At 36.0% G+C, this 18,349-nt stretch overlaps 1 protein-coding gene across 1 annotated transcript; it reads right to left on the reverse strand.

The window, feature by feature from the left end:
* Positions 1 to 10: 10 nt before the first annotated feature.
* Positions 11 to 17,499, reverse strand: LOC127878714 (sushi, von Willebrand factor type A, EGF and pentraxin domain-containing protein 1-like). The gene is made up of 18 exons (XM_052425246.1): positions 17,466 to 17,499; positions 14,927 to 15,094; positions 13,937 to 14,104; positions 13,243 to 13,407; positions 11,978 to 12,139; positions 11,620 to 11,787; positions 10,889 to 11,056; positions 9,707 to 9,868; positions 9,318 to 9,488; positions 7,698 to 7,865; positions 6,581 to 6,748; positions 5,353 to 5,517; positions 4,240 to 4,401; positions 3,090 to 3,257; positions 2,470 to 2,637; positions 2,065 to 2,226; positions 1,691 to 1,861; positions 11 to 341 (listed from the first exon to the last, which is right to left on the reverse strand). Exons 1-18 carry the CDS (start codon positions 17,497 to 17,499, stop codon positions 148 to 150), a joined length of 2,892 nt encoding a protein of 963 aa, XP_052281206.1. The 3' UTR covers positions 11 to 147.
* Between the last annotated feature and the right edge of the window lie 850 nt (positions 17,500 to 18,349).

Genomic DNA, 18,349 nt, shown 5'->3' on the forward strand with positions numbered 1-18,349 from the left:
GAAACTAGCAAATATGTTATGGAAGTGATGTAACAGGACAAGAATCAAAGTTGTACACTTGAAGGGTAACTATTTAAACAAACAAGTCAATTAAAACTTAGATAAAACAACAACATCTGAACTGCATATATTACAATATGGTATTATTTATGAGAAACTATTTCCATGGTTACCACACTGAGGTAGCTGTGAGCTCCAAGTGCCGTCTGCTCCACATTCCAGCTCGAGTTTTCCACTGAGGGTAAAACCAGTACCACACTCAATGGACACTGAAGTACTTGTACCGTTAGTGGTATATGACATCATTCCATTGGTAACGTTGGTTAATGGCTCACATGACACTATACAATATAAAGGCAAAAACTGCAGGATATACAAAATGAAAATGTGAAGCAAATGCTAAGTTCCACTTACCATGTAAATCACACACATAAATATTCATGTTTTTCACATATCTTTTCTGTTGACATATAACACACAACAGTTAGGTGGTTCTTAAAAGCGATTTTTTGTGTGTGAGCAAAATTCACTTCAATACAAAAACTTCAATATTTATTAGATATTATTGAAATTAGTAACAGAGCAATTATCACTAAGATACGGCTATTAGAAATTGTGTTCAGGTAAACATTGCACAAAGTCTCAATTAACTTCTCGTATTCTACCTTTGAACTTAAATTGCGACCATGGCCTTTGACTTTGGGACCTGGTTATAGTTTGCACTACTAAGTATGCTTGTAATTACTTAAACAGTTATTAAAAATTCCTTAATTTTCTCAATACCCGGTACTATGTTTTGAGCCTTGACCTTACACCTAGTGACATGAACTTTGTGTGTGACACTCAGTCTCACTTTGCTGATAACTTTGCAAAGTTATTTGAATTCCCTCCATGCTCGACAAAGTGTTTAGCGCTAATTTACTAAATTTGAGTTTTGGACTTATATGGTGGCCTTGAACGTGGACCAAGGGATCAAATTTTCTAATGCACCACTACGTCTCTTGCAGATTTTTTTATATTGATTGAAAATACCTCAATTCAACCTCGGGATAGGGTTCTAGCCTGTGACAATCAATCTCCTCATGCTATTACTTATGACAAGTTGTATGCAAATTCATACATGCTGGACAATTTATGCCAAAGTTAAAGTGTCAAGACCAAATTTCCTAAAATTGAACTTTGACCTTGATCACTTATGGCAAGTTATATGATAATCCATTCATGCTGTTTAAAAAATCTTAATTTGACATTTAACATTGAATTATAACCTTAACGTACCTATAGAATATTTAGTGTGCTCCACATTTCTTTTGATCATGCTTATCCCTTATAGTTTATTTGAAAATCCATCCTTGCTGGACATGTAATACTCTGGACAAAGTGTCAGTTACAAATTTCCTAAATCTGACCTTTACCTTGAATTGTGGCTTGTATCTTGGACCTTGGGATCTACTTCTTGCACACGGTACCCAGTCTTATCATGCTGATAACTTATGGCAAATTATATGAAAATCCAACCATGCTGGAGAAATGTATGCCCATGAGAAAGTGTAAATTACAAATTTCCTTAATTTGACCTTTGACCTTCAACCTAGGGACGGTGTTCTTGCATGCGACACTCCGTCGAAATGGGCCTATGAAAATAGTATTACCATTTTTAAATGATAGCAGATACCAGAAGATCACCTACCACACTTTGGAGTAGCCGGTATGTCCCAGGTGCCGTTTGGAAGACATCTTGCAACTGCAGTCCCTCCAAGACTGAATGCTATTCCGCATGTAAATAGTATTTGTGTCATTGAACCATTTGTCACTGTACTTGTTGTTACACCAGCAGGGGGACTAAAATTTTCACATCTCACTGAAAAAAAAGCAAACTTGTAATTTTTGCTAAGATCAGTGTGTTTCCCTTTACAAATGTCATTTTTGAATTCGACTATTAATATAAGGACCATAATTGAATAATCTGCATTTCAAAATTCATTGACATCAATAGTTTTCAATACTTTACAATTCTGCTTCTTATTAGATTCCCACAAATAAAATTAAAAAAGACTGGCTAACCACATGAGGGTTCACTGTCTGACCAGCCAGTTCCATCACTTGCACAGATCCTAGATTGGGAACCAGCCATAGTGTTTTCCTGGTCACATGAGTAGGTCACATGACCACCATTGGATGACATCACATAGGAACCATTGGCTATTCTAGCAGGAAGATCGCACTCTACACAAAAATAATGTATCTATGAGCTCAAACTGTTATTGAAGTTGAAAATCCATTCTTACAGGACAGTAAGATTGTAAATTGGGGTCACGGCAAAGGCTCTATTTATGTCATAAAATAAGATGTTCTTGTAACGACCAACAATATAGATACAGAATCGATAATCGTTTTTTTCCAAAACTGTGGCAAGTATGACAGATATAACAATACATAGAACAACAAATTATACATCAATGTACATACTGCAGACAGGAACAGTTCCCTCCCATTGTCCTGAAGTGTTACACATGAGCTGGTTGTCTCCCTCTAGATGGTAACCGTGGGAACAAGTGTATGTTGCTATGGAGGTCAAGCCATCTGTTGTCATGTTGACCGCTCCACTGGTAGGATTGGTCAAACCAGGACATTTCACTGAAAGCATTTGCTTTTAAATATAGTGACCAAAACAGTTTCAAATTGTATGTTTTTTATAAATTGACTTTAACACATTTATACTATGTGTCAAAATTACTCATTTATAAACATTTGAATCAAAAATGTTGATTTGATGTTTCTGTTTCATTTGCATCTACTACAATACAAATGGATTTCACACATATTTTCTTATGCTGAGACATTGTGTTAATGTAGAATCAACTTTGCTATTTTCAAATGATTCAATATTTCTAATTGGAAAACTTAATACGCTTTATCTTTGTAATAATACACATTGCTACATTTGGGCAAAACAATGCTTAGTTCATGTAAATGATTTTTGTTTTAGATTGGAACTGTCATGCAGTTGACAACAAAACTGTGTGAAATCATTCTGACAGAATACATTTCATGATATTTAATCTTGATATTCTGCTTTCACATCCCACCACAAGCAGGTTGTACAGCATCCCAGGTCCTGTCAGTGAGACAAGTCAGAGTTGCTGCCCCTAGCAGTGTGTAGCCTCCCTTGCAGGAGAAGTGGGCCACACTTCGGTAAGCTTCGGACACTCTGGTCACCTGGAGACCAGTGGTGATGGTCAGTGCTGGGCAGGTCACTGCCAGAAAAAAATGAACAGTCAATATAACATATGTCTTGTATGTATTATCTATAGAGCATAAACCATAATCAAATTAATGTCAACAGGTGCATGGCAGAGGCATAAAAAGCCCTCAGACATTGGGACCACTGCAAGGATTGTTGCAAGATGGTTCGAGTCTTCCAGGGATTGTTTATACTTTGAAATCATTATTATTTGCAAACATTTATTTTCCTATATTTTGTCAATAGACTAATTGACTAATTTAGGTTCCTAACAAACAATTGGTCAAATGTGTGATAAAAAAGACTGAAAAAAAGACTGAATTACTCTTATCATAAAAGACATAAATATGAAACGTAATTCACACATACATCCTGCGTCTGTTTCACAATCTAGATAAATCCAGTTATTACACAAAGAGGAGTACCTTATACTGCGTACTTAACAGACATGTGACATTTCCTGTAAAACGCTAATACAGTTAAGCTGTATCGATAGCTTTGACTTCGTTTAGGTAGAATAATACGGAAAAGCGCTTATTGTTAGCGTTTTTACCCATTGTGTGTATTGTGCTTTTTCTAGAGTGTTGCATGTTATACAGCAAACAAACAGCAGCTCAAAGACAATAAACTCAATTAAAAGATGACAATATGTAATCAACACTTGATTGAAATAGTTTCTGCACTTTTATTACAAAGAAATAAAAAACATTGATTTGTGTTAGGTTGTTTGCAATTAACGACACGAACCAGTATCTAGTTTTTATGTATCTATTTAAATTTGTTAAATTTATTAACACATTATTGTCTGTAATCGAAAAATACCAAAAAAGCGGAAAGTGTTGTGCCTGATAAGCCTGTGCGGACTGCACAGGCTAATCTGGGATGACACTTTGCGCATATACATTAAAACCCCTTTTCACAGAGCATGGCTCATATTTAATTATCATTTCAAACGCTGTGAGATCAATATTTATGTAAGTCTCTGTCCCACATACCACAAGTGGGTGGGGTATTAGACCAAGTGCCATCACTCCTACACTGTGAAGAACTCTGTCCAACCATGGTGTAGTTGGCCCCACATTGGAAGATAGCGCTGGTTGTAGAACCATTTGTGCTCAACACATAGTTTGTTGTACTGTTCAACATGGCACAGGCAACTATGGAAAAGAAACATACATGTATAACTATGATTTTCATGGTATTTTTAACTTTTATGTTTATGTAACTTGTTAGCCAAAAAGTAGCGCTATAAAACTAATTTACCATAAATTTGACCAAAACATTCTGTTTCTTTCTGATTCTTTTTAAATCTTGAAAAATTAAATAAATAACTTAAATGTTTAATTACATTTATTCACTTAAAAGCTATCTTTGGAATAAGACAGACCTATTAAATTCCCTCCAGTTCTCTCTTTAGCATGTTTATCCGTAGTATCGGCCCTCTTAATGAAAACATTCAAATTTTGGAAGTGAACAAATACAAAAACATGCATGTAATATATCACAATATATAGTTAAATGTGTATTCTTTGACATAACAACAGAAACTGCATTTAAATCGGCAAGGTTGTGACGGAATACTGACTAGACTTAGCTCACTTTAGTTATATGTTTCATGTACACCTTGTCTCATAGTATCAGCCCTTCTGATTGATTGTTAAGATTTGTTGCTATGCACACGTGCTTGTTCTAAAATAGTAACTTAATGGAAAAACAAAACTCTTGCTCATTTTGTTTTTAATATATTTTTCCATTTTATTGAAAAATAAGCAGGATATAACACATTTGATAAAGCTATTATTAACCCATCAGCAACATACTTATGTGTGTGTTACGTAATTTGAAAATCATAGCATCACCCTGGAATAAGCATGATCTACTTTCCAATGAACACCAGAAATCATGAGAATGATCATCGTAATAGTCATGGACAACCATCAAATAAATTACAACTTCTAAAATGAAAAAATTAACTTTCAAACACTTCTTGAAGGTTTTTTGTTAAAGTCACGATTCTATGAGGTGGGCCGATACCATGAAAGTAAGGGATAGGCCTTATAAATTTTTTAAACACTTCTTTGGCTAACAATGTGTATTTCAAAACTCACCACATGTTGGTGGAGTGTTCCCAACTAGCTGACTTGCAACGGTTCCACATTCCTGCTGGTTCCCTCCCTTCAACGTGTATCCTTCCCCACACGTGTACAAGGCCACACTACCGTTGGATGATATCTGCACTGCACCATTCGCAGGCTGGGCAAAAGTGGAGCACACTGGGAAAATATATAACAACTTTGTGATAATCAAAACCTTTTATTTTCAGTCAGTACAATACATGTAACAGCTGTTTTTGTATTTAAAGCAACAGTGACCTTGACTACCAACCCTCCCAATGTACATTCATCAAACGAGTATTAATTACCTGTATGATTAAGTTTCATTAAAATATATCAATTTAATAAATTGGAAAAAAAGATATATCTGTATTAAGCATCAATCTTACCCATCCATCCCGTGCAACATTGTACAAGAACATAGCATTTTATCAAAATATAACAATTCATGTGTGAGTACCAGTCCAGACACTTTTGTTCTATTTTTAGCAACAGTGAAATTAACCTTAATCCTAACAACTATATTTGAAATTCTAGACAAGATCTCATTTCAAGGTCTCCCCATATGAATTTTCATTAACCCATTTATGCCTAGTGTCTAGAAAAATGCCTTGGCAAACAGCATAGACCCAGATGAGACGCCGCATGATGCAGCGTCTCATCAGCATCTGCGCTGTTTGCTTAAAGGAATTTCTGTAAGAAATATTCTAAATATAGAAATAAATATACTAGAAATCCCTAATTTTAGAAATAAAATGATCCAATTTATTATATAATAATAAGAGGATGGGAGAGTACACTAGATATAAATGGGTTAAAATTATGATCTCAATATATTCTCATGCTATTGAGTTAAAATGCTTGGAAAGCAGTTACATGACTTCGACACTACCAACTCAAATTGTTTGAAGCTAGTTTCATTGCAATTGGTCAATAAAAAGGTTAAAATACAAATGAGCGTTGATCTGAGATAATGGGGCTTAATGCATGTGCATAAAATGTCGTACCAGATTAGCCTGTGCAGTCTACAAAGGCTAATCAAGGACACTTTCTGCCTCAACTAGATTTTTTTCGCCAAGAAGAGACTTCCTTTTAATGAAAAAAAACATATTAGCGGAAAGTGTCTTCCCTGATTAGCCTGTGCTAAGTTATCATCATCATCACCAAATTCATGTAGCCTACAAAAATCATGACTCTGTAAGAATGCTGGCAAGTTCCCTACCACATGTGGGTGCAGGTCCACTCCATGTCCCAGTAGCTCTACATGACAAGGCTGCACTTCCCACCAGTGTATAACCCCTCTCACAGCTGTAGATTGCCATGGTGACACTACCATTGGTGGTCATGGCAATCTTTCCATTGAGAATGTCACTCATTGTTGGGCAAGACACTAAAATTGTTGTGTAAAATGTACAGAATATATCATGCTTTTCTATTTTATTTTCACTTACAGAATATAACATGCCATTCTATTTTTATTTTCACATATAGATTTGTACATTATTGATCATCTATTACAACATTTGCACACGAACATTTGCATTGAATTTGTTTCATCTGCAACTTCAAACTAACAAGAGCTCTGTCAAAGACAATACAGAAGTCCCCTACCACTTTAATGTTGTGGAAGTAAGAACAGGATTCCCATAAGTTTCATTAACTTAGTACTATTAAGAAGTGGCAGGATGCAGATCTCAGCTTTCAATCATTTTTGCAATCTTAGCTACCCCAAATTTGGTCTGACAAACCAAAACATGGTGCATATTCACCATAATGGCTGGCTCTCTTCCCACATACAGATTTTCCTGAACCTAGCAAAACTTTTTAGTTATTGTATGGTCTAGATTTTCCAGACAGACAGACCGACGGACGGACATAAAGACACACGGATGCACTGACAAAAGGAGAAAGCGGGGGTAAACATAAAGTCCCCTGTTACACTGGTGGGGGACTAAAATTTCATATAATTGAGATGAAATAATACAATGACATTTTAAAATGTGAAATTTTTCATCCAATGGCAACAACTGTAAACAATTTTGTTCAGACCAAAACAACATATCAATATGCATACATGAATGGGACATAGCATAAACTCTGTAAGTTTAACTTAAATTGTGATATTACTTCCTTGGTTTTTGAACACATAAACAAAATAAATACAGAATGTAAAAGGACATGATTAATACATTCAACAGCTAAATGCATTTGATACTTAAACACTTGGATAACCCTGAATTGCAGTCAGAAATTATGCTGACAAAGACATCCCACCTCTTATTTCTCTAGGGAAACACAAGGTCACTGATTAATTGCCATTTTATTCCAGACATGGTTACCACAGTAAGGCAGCTGTGAGCTCCAAGTGCCGTCTGCTCCACATTCCAGCTCGAGTTTTCCACTGAGGGTAAAACCAGTACCACACTCAATGGATACTGCAGTACTTGTACCATTAGTGGTATATGACATCATTCCATTGGTCACGTTGGTTAATGGCTCACATGACACTATAGAATATAAAAGCAAAAACTGCAGGATATATAAGATGTTCACCCTTTACCACTAAGATACGTATTTTGACGTATTTGTGGCCCCTTTGAAAGTTAAATTTAGTTAAAGACCTTTCTTACTAGATCCAAGTTTTAAAGGCTTCAGAACCAACCTTTAGATACAGATGAGGAACAAACAGCATAAAACCTGAACAGACTGCGAGTTACTCGCAGGCTGTTCTGGTTTTATGCTGTTTGCACATAGCCATTTTCACTTTGCTTATGAGTGGAAAATGGTTAAATGTGAAGCAAATGCTAAGCACCTAACGCAAGGTCAATCACAAACATATAATTTCATTTTGTCACATATAGTTTCTTTTTACACATAAAACATTCACAACAGTTGGTTTAATTCTTAAAAGCTCCATGTTGGAGTTACTTGTGTGTGTGTGTGTGTGTGTGTGTGTGTGTGTGTGTGTGTGTGTGTGTGTGTGTGTGTGTGTGTGTGTGTGTGTGTGTGTGTGTGTGTGTGTGTGTGTGTGTGTGTGTGTGTGTGTGTGTGTGTGTGCAAAATGCACTAAAATAAAGATGCTCTAATATTTTGTCAGATATTATTGTACAAAGTAATAACAGTTCTACTATTTTCAGGACAAATATTCACAAAGCTCCTAGGAGAAATCGTAACTTACGTTGTAAACTTTCATTTATTTTCATTGTGAAATTCAATGTTTTCTGACTACAAAGTTATAAAAGCATTATCATTTTAGCAAAACTTACTTGTTTTAAACAATTGAATACACAAAAGACATATCATGAGGTTACGGAAATCTTATAAAGTCAACGTATTTCCTCAATCTTATGAATTCAATGTATTTCCTCAATCTTATGAATTCAATGTTTTTTTCTCAATAATATGAATTCAATGTATTTACTCAATCTTATGAATTCAATGTATTTCCTCAATCTTATGAATTCAATGTATTTCCTCAATCTTATGAATTCAATGTATTTTCTCAATCTTATGAATTCAATGCATTTCCTCAATCTAATGAATTCAATGTTTTTCCTCAATCTTATGAATTCAATGTATTCCCTCAATCTTATGAATTCAATGTATTTCCTCAATCTTATGAATTCAATGCATTTCCTCAATCTAATGAATTCAATGTTTTTCCTCAATCTTATGAATTCAATGTATTTCCTCAATCTTATGAATTCAATGTATTTCCTCACTCTTATGAATTCAATGTATTTCCTCAATCTTATGAATTCAATGCATTTCCTCAATCTAATGAATTCAATGTTTTTCCCTCAATCTTATGAATTCAATGTATTTCCTTAATCTTATGAATTCAATGCATTTACTCAATATTATGAATTCAATGTATTTTCTCAATATTATGAATTTAATGTATTTTCCCAAGTTTTCACTATGGAGGTTGCTAAGCCCAGATGTCCGAGATCACCTACCACACATTGGAGTTGCAGGTATGTCCCAGGTGCCATTTGGAAGACATCTTGCAACTGCAGTCCCTCCAAGACTGTACAATAGGCCACATGTAAATAGTAGCTTCGTCTCTGACCCATCTGTCACTGTACTTGTTGTTACACCAGCAGGGGGGCTAAAATCGTCACATCTCACTGAAAAAAATAAATGCAAAAAAAGAAATTATTATTTAAAAAGTTTTGTTTTGTTATATAAATAAATGTCAATTTATCTCTTTAATTAATTATTGATATTAGATCTACTAACTAATCTGAATTTCAATATTCTTTGAAATTCCAATTTATAACACTTTAAATGTGTAGTTTTTTTAGGAGCTCTCAAAATGCTTTTTTTCTTTAGAAGACTGGTTTACCACATGAGGGTTCACTGTTGGACCAGCCGGTTCCATTACTTGCACAGGTCCTAGATTGGGAACCAGCCACAGTGTATCCCTGGTCACATGAGTAGGTCACATGTCCACCATTGGATGACATCACATAGGAACCATTGGCTATTTCAGCAGGAGGATCGCACTCTACACATAAAATAAATTTATGTAAGTGCTCTAACTGTCATATTTTTAGTACATTAATATACTGTGAAAAACAAGGATATCATCGTCACAAACATATGCCAGTTACTAAAACCTTTATCTAGCCACATCATATTGGACAGTCTCAAAGCATTGGCTTCTTATAGCTTACCTTTTTCCCATGACTTTTAACCTAAGACTAAGCTCTTCTACCCTTCAGGACAAACTCATTCTTCATATAATGTGTTGATATTTGACCTTAAATTGTGACCTTTACCCCAATGACCTGCTTGCTGTGGAGCAAACACTCTGTTACAATTAATGTTGAAATCTATAAGGGGAAGATTTCTTTATTTTATCACAGACCATGAAATGTGAGATTGACTTCTAAGGTACCCTGCTTTTTGTGCCAGAGACTCTGTTTTACAATGCTTGTCAGTTTGTGGAATTTAAGTGGAAATCCATTCTTGTAGGACATTTATGCTCAGGACCATTTTTTTAAATACAACTTAATGCCTACATGCTCAGGAGCTCCTATATTTTTACATGTTTTGATTTCAAATGGACATTGAAAAGCATTTATTTTTATGACATTAACAAAATTGAACACAGATAGACTGGCAATTTGGGTTAGGGCAAGTGCTCTATATATGTATAGAATGCTGTATTATTTAAAAACCATTTTGTTCAATCAATTTTTATTTTCCCCATAACTGCCATAACTGAGATATGCATGAAATAAATAACAGCTCATTGAGCACAGAAATACAGCCAATATCACATTAACCTATTCCCCCATAAGAAGCAAAGTGAAATGGCTTTTGCAACCAGCATAAAACCAGAACAGCTTGCGAGTAACTCGCAGTCTGTTCAGGTTTTATGCTGTTTGCTGCTCATCAGTACCTAAGAGTTGAAAATGAAGCCTTTGAAACCTGAATTTAGTAAGAAAGGTCTTTTAACTTTCTGAGGGACTAAAAATGCGTAAAAATATATATCTTAGTGGTAAAGGGATAATGTACATACTGCAGATGGGAACAGTTCCCTCCCATTGTCCTGAAGTGTTACACATGAGCTGGTTGTCTCCCTCTAGATGGTAACCATGGGAACAGGTGTATGTTGCTATGGAGGTCAAGCCATCTGTTGTCATGTTAACAACTCCACTGGAAGGATTGGTCAAACCAGGACATTTAACTGAAAGCATTCGCTTGTAGTTATAAAGTGGTGACAAAAAAATGTTTCGGATTGTATTTTTGTTAAACTGACTCTTAAACACATACATTCAAAACATCTGATACTAGTCTTATCTTAAATTATTTGAAGAAGAACTGAAAATTGGTGTTTCTGTTTTATTTTTGATAATTGCAATGTTAAATAAGCCCTCGCAAATAACTTCATGTGCATCTTGAATTGATGAAGAAACAAATTTCCTGAACTATTGATTGAAATGATGTAGATCTAGTCTTTCCAATTGAAAGCTCAATATTAAGGATTTCAAGTGCCCAAGGGAAAACAGTATGGAAAAACTAGGGAAAAGTTTTGGAAAAAGTATTGGTTTTTTTTAACAAAAAATGACCAAAGAAGCTAACATAAATCACAATGAAACCTTATATCTTTTGCAGAAAACATTATTTAACTATAATTTGATTGTTTGGACAGGTTTGACCTCTAATTCTGTTGTTCACAGAACTGTTATAAAATAAATATGAAAAATACAATCAGTAATGTAAATTCAATGTTTATCATTCCCATCCTACCGCAAGTAGGTTGTACAGCATCCCAGGTTCTGTCAGTGAGACAAGTCAAAGTTGCTGCCCCTAGCAGTGAGTAACCTCCCTTGCAGGAGAAGTGGGCCACACTGCGGTCAGCTTCGGACACTCTGGTCACCTGGAGACCGGTGGTGAAGGTCAGTGCTGGGCAGGTCACTATCAAGACACAATAGACAGTCAACATAACATACTAGCTTTGGTCCGAGATAACTGGGTTAAATGCATGTGCCTAAAGTATTGTCCCAGATTAGCCTGTGCAGTGGCTGTTTGTTTGTGATGATTGGATATTACTATATTAGGCAACAAGTTATGTTATGCTTTAAATGTGAGTCCCTGCTTCACATACCACAAGTGGGTGGGGTATTAGACCAAGTGCCATCACTCCTACACTGTGAAGACCGCTGTCCAACCATGGTATAGTTGTCCCCACATTGGAAGGTAGCAATGGTCGTAGAACCATCTGTGCTCAACACATAGCTCACTGTACTGTTCAACATGGCACAGGCAACTATGGAAAAGAAACCCACATGTATAACTATGATTATCATGGTATTTTATCTAGTATTAATGAATTAAATAGTTTAGCTTTGTTTTCAACAACATGCACTTTGTGACCTTATTTGCAGCACTAACAAGATGTGTTTGTGAAACACCAATGTCCCCCTATATGATGTTTGACATTGTAAGATGACCTTGACCTTGTGAAGGATGACCTTGACCTTGACCTTTCATCACTCAAAATGTGCAGCTTCATGAGATACACATGCATGCCAAATATCAAGTTGCTATCTTCAATATTGCAAAAGTATTCATAAAATAAGCGATTTGGGCCACATATATTTGACCTCTGACCTTGAAGGATGACCTTGACCTTGACCTTTCACCACTCAAAATGAGCAGCTCCATGAGATGCACATGCATGCCAAATATCAAGTTGCTATCTTCAATATTGCAAAAGTATTCATAAAATGAGCGATTTTGGCCACATATAATTGACCTCTTACCTTGAAGGATGACCTTGACCTTGACCTTTTACCACTCAAAATGGGCAGCTCCATGAGATACACATGCATGCCAAATATCAAGTTGCTATCTTCAATATTGCAGAAGTATTCATAAAATGAGCGATTTTGGCCACATATATTTGACCTCTGACCTTGAAGGATGACCTTGACCTTGACCTTTCACCACTCAAAATGTGCAGCTTCATGAGATACACATGCATGCCAAATATGAAGTTGCTATCTTCAATATAGCAAAAGTTATTGCAAAATGTTAAAGTTGGCGCAAACAGACAGACAGACAGACCAACAGACCAACAGACCAACAGACAGGGCAAAAACAATATGTCCCCCACTACTATAGTGGGGGACATAAAAATTCACTTAAATGTTTTGACCATTACATTCCAGATCTATCTGAGTTTTAATAGCATAGGAAAATTTTAAGTCAATTACTTACATGTTTAAATGCATTACAACTAATGCATTCATGCAACAAGTAACTGTAAAATCAGATATAGCAATTGAATTCTTTGGAATGCTCTCTTTATGCCTAAAAAATAATGTAAACACTTTTTTGTTAACAAAGTGTATGTATTGTCAAACTCACCGCATGTTGGTGGGGTGTTGCCCACAAGCTGACTTGCCACGGTTCCACACTCCTGCTGGTTCCCTCCTTTCAGAGTATATCCTTGCCCACATGTGTACACAGCCATGCTACCATTGGATGATATCTGTATGGCACCATTTTCAGGCTGGGCAAATGTGGAGCACACTGGAAAAAACATCCAAAAATAAGGTACCAAGGGGTTAACCTTGTCAATCTTAAGTCTGACTAACCATTTACCAAGTGAAAAAAGCAACTTAATTTCCTGCCATGAGGAAATGCATTATTGTCATGAAGCATCAAATACATTGCATTGGAGGTTAGTCATCCGGAGATAAATATGACCCATGCTCTGTGAAAATGGGCTTTATTGCATGTGGGTAAAGTGTCATCCCAGATTATTCAGGGATGACAAATTCTGCTTTTATGATATTGACAGTTTAAAGAAAGTTTATTCTTAGCAAAAAACCAGTTTAGCCAGAAACTGTGGTCCCTGTTTAGCCTGTGCAGAGCATGGCCCATATGCTTTACTAAAAGTGTCTTGCTTTAGATTAGAAAATTAAAATGGCAGGCAGATTGTTTTTAATAAATAAATGCACTCAGATTCATCAAATGTTCTAAAGAAAAATTAGCATCTTTTGATGATTCATAAACAATCTTATTTCTCTATAGAAAGCTTCCACCACAAGTTCCCTACCACAGGTGGGGGCAGGTCCACTCCAAGCCCCACTAGCTCCACATGACAGGGCTGCTCCTACCACCAGTGTATAGCCACTGTCACAGCTGTACATTGCCATGGTTACACTACCATTGGTCGTCAGGGAAAACCCTCCGTTGTAAATGTCACTCAAGGTTGGGCATGACACTGGAATATGAATATGGAGACTTTCAATCTCAATATTTTATTCCAAAAATAATTATTGAAGTATACCAGTGGAAAACATAGAGCTACAGACAATATTTATGCAAAGAAAAATAGAGATTCAAGTTAAAAGAAATACAAAAGCAAAAAGGAGTATGTTGGTGTAGAAATTGATTTTGGTTTCCTTATAAATCAGTCACTTTTACATCACAAGTTATTACACATATTGTCTTCATGTAGAGCTGAACCAAATATTTCACATACATGTAACTTAACCATTTCCAACTCAGAAGCAAAGTAAAAATGGCTATGTACAAACAGCATAAAACCAGAACAGATTGAGAGTAACTCGCAGTCTGATCAGGTTTTATGCTGTTTGCTGCTCATCATTATATACGGGTTGAAAATGAAGTTTTAAAAAGTTAAATCTAGTAAGAAAGGTCTTTAATCAAATGTAACTTTCTAAGGGACTACAAATATGTCAAAATAGGAATCTAAGTTGCAAAGGGTTAAATCTCCATATATCATGGTACACTAATGCATGGGCAAATACCAGAGATAAAACAATAAAATGAGCCTCGTTCTGGCAAAAATTGTGCGACATGCATGTGCGTTAAGTGTCATCCCAGATTAGCCTGTGCAGCCAGGGTCAACTATTTCTGCCTACACTGGATTTTATTTAGAAGAATCTTCCTTCTAATGTAAAATTCCAATAGAGCAGAAAGTGTCATCTCTGATTATCTATTTTGGGACTACACTTTATGCACATGCATTATGCCTTGTTTTCACAAATTGCAGCTAAAATATACACAAGGTTGTACCTACCACACTGAGGTTGCTGCATGCTCCAGCTTCCGTTGCCCATACAAGCCAGAGTTGCTGCCCCTTGCAATGTGAAGCCAACACCACACATATACTGGGCGATGGTGGTGGCACCATCTGTAGTCAGCGATAGATGGCCGTCTGGTATAGAGGACTGAGCACTGCATGGTACTGAAAAACAGAAATAAAAATAATGTTACTGGTGGATATAATTATACAAGGTAATGAAAATAGACAGATGATGACATTAGTGCAATTGGTAGATATGAAAGAGATATAAAACGAATGTATGCCAGTTAAGAGACACCGGAATAAGAGAAATCTTAATAACTAGAAATGTGCCGCAGACACCGATGCCTCCACAGCACAGACTAATCTTCTATATATCCTACAGTAAACAAAAATAAAAAGGGCCATAATTCAGCCCAAACTGGTCAAAATTCCTTTACTTGCAATCATATAAACATTCAGGTAATTAAACAGTGAAGTGTTTGAGCAACTTTCACCAAGATGTTAAAACGAAGTTTAAACAAAATATTTGGGGACAATATATTCTTAAGTAGAAAAACAGACTAAGAGCCATAATTCTTCCCTAACTCAGCCAAAATGTATTTTCTTTACAATTACAAATACATTAATGTTATTAAATTGTGAAAGTTTAACCCTTTACTCCTTAGATAAGTATTTGATACATTTATAGTCCTTGAGAAAGTTAATAAGACTTTTTCTTACTAGATTCAAGTTGTAAAGGGTTCATTTTCAACCCTTAGATATTGATGAGCAGCTGCTCTGGTTTTATGCTGTTTGCACATAGCCATTTTTGCTTTGCCTCTTAGTGGGAAAGGCTAAGCAATATACAACCAGTAGTTCAAGAAGAATGGATATCACAAATTGTTAGGGCTATAAGTCTGTATTGGACAGAATACTGCCAAAACTCGCTGCAGCAACATTTCTTTTGTTAAGATAATTTACACACTGTGAAAGTTTGAGTGTGACGCACCCAGCAGTTAAATAGGAGTTAAACACACAAACGTCTGGGGACTATAATATTCAATTTTGGAAAACAGACAAAGGGCCATATTCTGCCAAAATTCAAAAGTCCTGTCTTTATGATTTTATACTCAAAGGTTGTTAAACTCTAAAAGTTTGAGCAAGATCCACCGAGCAGACAGAGGAGTCCAAAGTGCCAGCTTCATGACATATGTTACTGTACATACAGATTCCCAAACAAGTGTTATGCTTAATTCCTTCCACTCCAAGGGGGGATAAACTCTCATCATCTTTCATTGTAGGCCAGTGACTATTGCAAGTAAAACACTGAACAAAATGACCATCAATAATATTCTCAAATACTGCTTACGTTTCAAGGAAATGTACTCTATGAAGGTAATTGTTTAATAATTATCAATATTGGCCATGCTCTGTGATTGTGAGGGGTATAATGCATGTGTGTAAAGGAGTATAATGCATGTGTTAAAGGGGGTATAATGCATGTGTGGTAAAGGGGTATAATGCATGTGTGTAAAGGGGTATAATGCATGTGTGTAAAGGGGTATATAATATAAATGCAGTAAAGGGGTATAATGCATGTGTGTAAAGTGTTTTCACAAAGTATGCTAATCAGGGCCGACACTCTCTGCTTTTATTAACAAGGTTTTCCGAAGGAAAAAAAAACTGGTTATTAGATTGGCGATGTCGGCGGGCGGGCGGGTGTACTGGCGGGCGGACTGGCAGGCGGGCTGGCGGGCGGGCGGGCGGAACAAGCTTGTCCGGGCCATAACTTTTTCATTCATTGTCAGATTTTAAAATCATTTGGCACATTTGTTCACATCATTAGACGGTGTGTCACACGAAAGAATCACGTCAATATCTCCAAGGTCAAGGTCACAATTTGCGTTTTGAAGGTCAAAAATGGCCATTAATAAGCTTGTCTGAGCCATTACTATGTCATTCATTGTGACATTTTAAAATCATTTGGCACATTTGTTCACCATTATTGGACGGTGTGTCACGCGAAAAGAATTACGTCAATATCTCCAAGGTCAAGGTTGCCACACTAAAATAGATTGATTTTGAAACAACTATGTAACTATGAAGTATCAGTAACAATGCACATTTTGATTTTGAGTTGTCTCATTTTATCAGACTTTTTTTTTCTAATTGAAATCAAGGTCAATTTTACACATTGGGGTTAACAATACACATTTTGAATTGTCTCCCTTTATCAGACTTTTTTCAACTGAAACCTGGTTTTGTGACAATTTTGTCCCTTGTTATATTTTTTGTTTCAAGAAAGTCTCTTCTTAGCAAAATCAAGTTTAGGCGGAAAGTGTCGTCCCTGATTAGCCTGAGCAAACTGGGATGACACGTTACACATATGCAATTAAACCCCCTTTTCACAGAACATGGCCCACATAATTATTGTTTTATGCAACACTCATTCAAATCCAACTTTCATTAAAACTGTAGGATATTTTCAAGACATTAAGTGATTGAACGCAAAGTATACCACAACTGCGTTTTAATTGGATGGATATTATACCACAAGTGGGGTTCTGGTGTGCTCCATGATCCATTCTGGAGACAGCTACTTGTGGACCTCCCCATCAGGGTGTGGTTCACATTGCACCTGAATGTAGCTACAGTGGTGAGTCCATCACTGGACACAGTCTGGTCACCATTGAAAGGAACTGCTAGTTGGCTACACTGGTCTAGAATAAACATCATTGAAATATAGACAAAAACATGACAAACATGAATGCATGTATGCTTGAATAAGACAAGGTGAAGAGTTTTGACCCATTTAGAGTTTGCATGATAAGATTATAAGAGAGTGGTATACAACTTGACACCTTTTTGCACATCTTGCACTTACAATAAAAGTTTCCTTTAACAAATATGAATCCAGTTAATTTTTCATACATGTAACTAAAAAATAATCCTGGATAATGTTAAAAACAAGGATTATCTTAAAAGGTTAAGAAATTCTCCTTTTGAATAAATCTGTATTTCTTCTCCAATAATTTTAATCAATTAAACAGCAATACATGAGCTCATGGAAAACAGGGTTTAATGAATGTGTGTAAAGTGTTGTCCCCGATTAGCCTGTGACACTTTACACACATGTATTAAGACCCATTTTCCCAGATAGAGGCGCAAATATTTCATGGTGGTCTTACTGCATGAAGGAATGGTTCCCAGCCAGCCCAGTCCTGATGTGTCACATGACAACGTCTGGTTCCCGATCATGGCAGTGCCTATAGAGCAGCTGTAAGTCAACTGGGAACCATTGGTAGACACTGTGTATGTTCCATCCTGTATGGCAGGCGGTTGGCACACTCTGGAAACGACCATTAGAGTTTGTTAAATAAAAAAATTCTACTAAGAAGGCTTTTTATAGTAAACAATATTTTACTTTATGGTCCT

The sequence above is a fragment of the Dreissena polymorpha genome, chromosome 4 (genome assembly GCF_020536995.1).
Source record: "Dreissena polymorpha isolate Duluth1 chromosome 4, UMN_Dpol_1.0, whole genome shotgun sequence".
Lineage (NCBI taxonomy): Eukaryota > Metazoa > Mollusca > Bivalvia > Myida > Dreissenidae > Dreissena > Dreissena polymorpha.

Excerpts from the sequence above, each read along its gene's own strand:
- LOC127878714 (XM_052425246.1), bottom strand. The coding sequence starts at position 17,499 with ATGGATCATGGAGCACACCAGAACCCCACTTGTG. Across the intron at positions 15,095-17,465 it reads ACACCAGAACCCCACTTGTG|TACCATGCAGTGCTCAGTCC; the intron begins GTATAATATCCA and ends TCTGTTTTTCAG. Across the intron at positions 2,227-2,469 it reads GGGAACTGTTCCTGTCTGCA|AGTGCGATCTTCCTGCTAGA; the intron begins GTATGTACATTG and ends ATTTTTGTGTAG.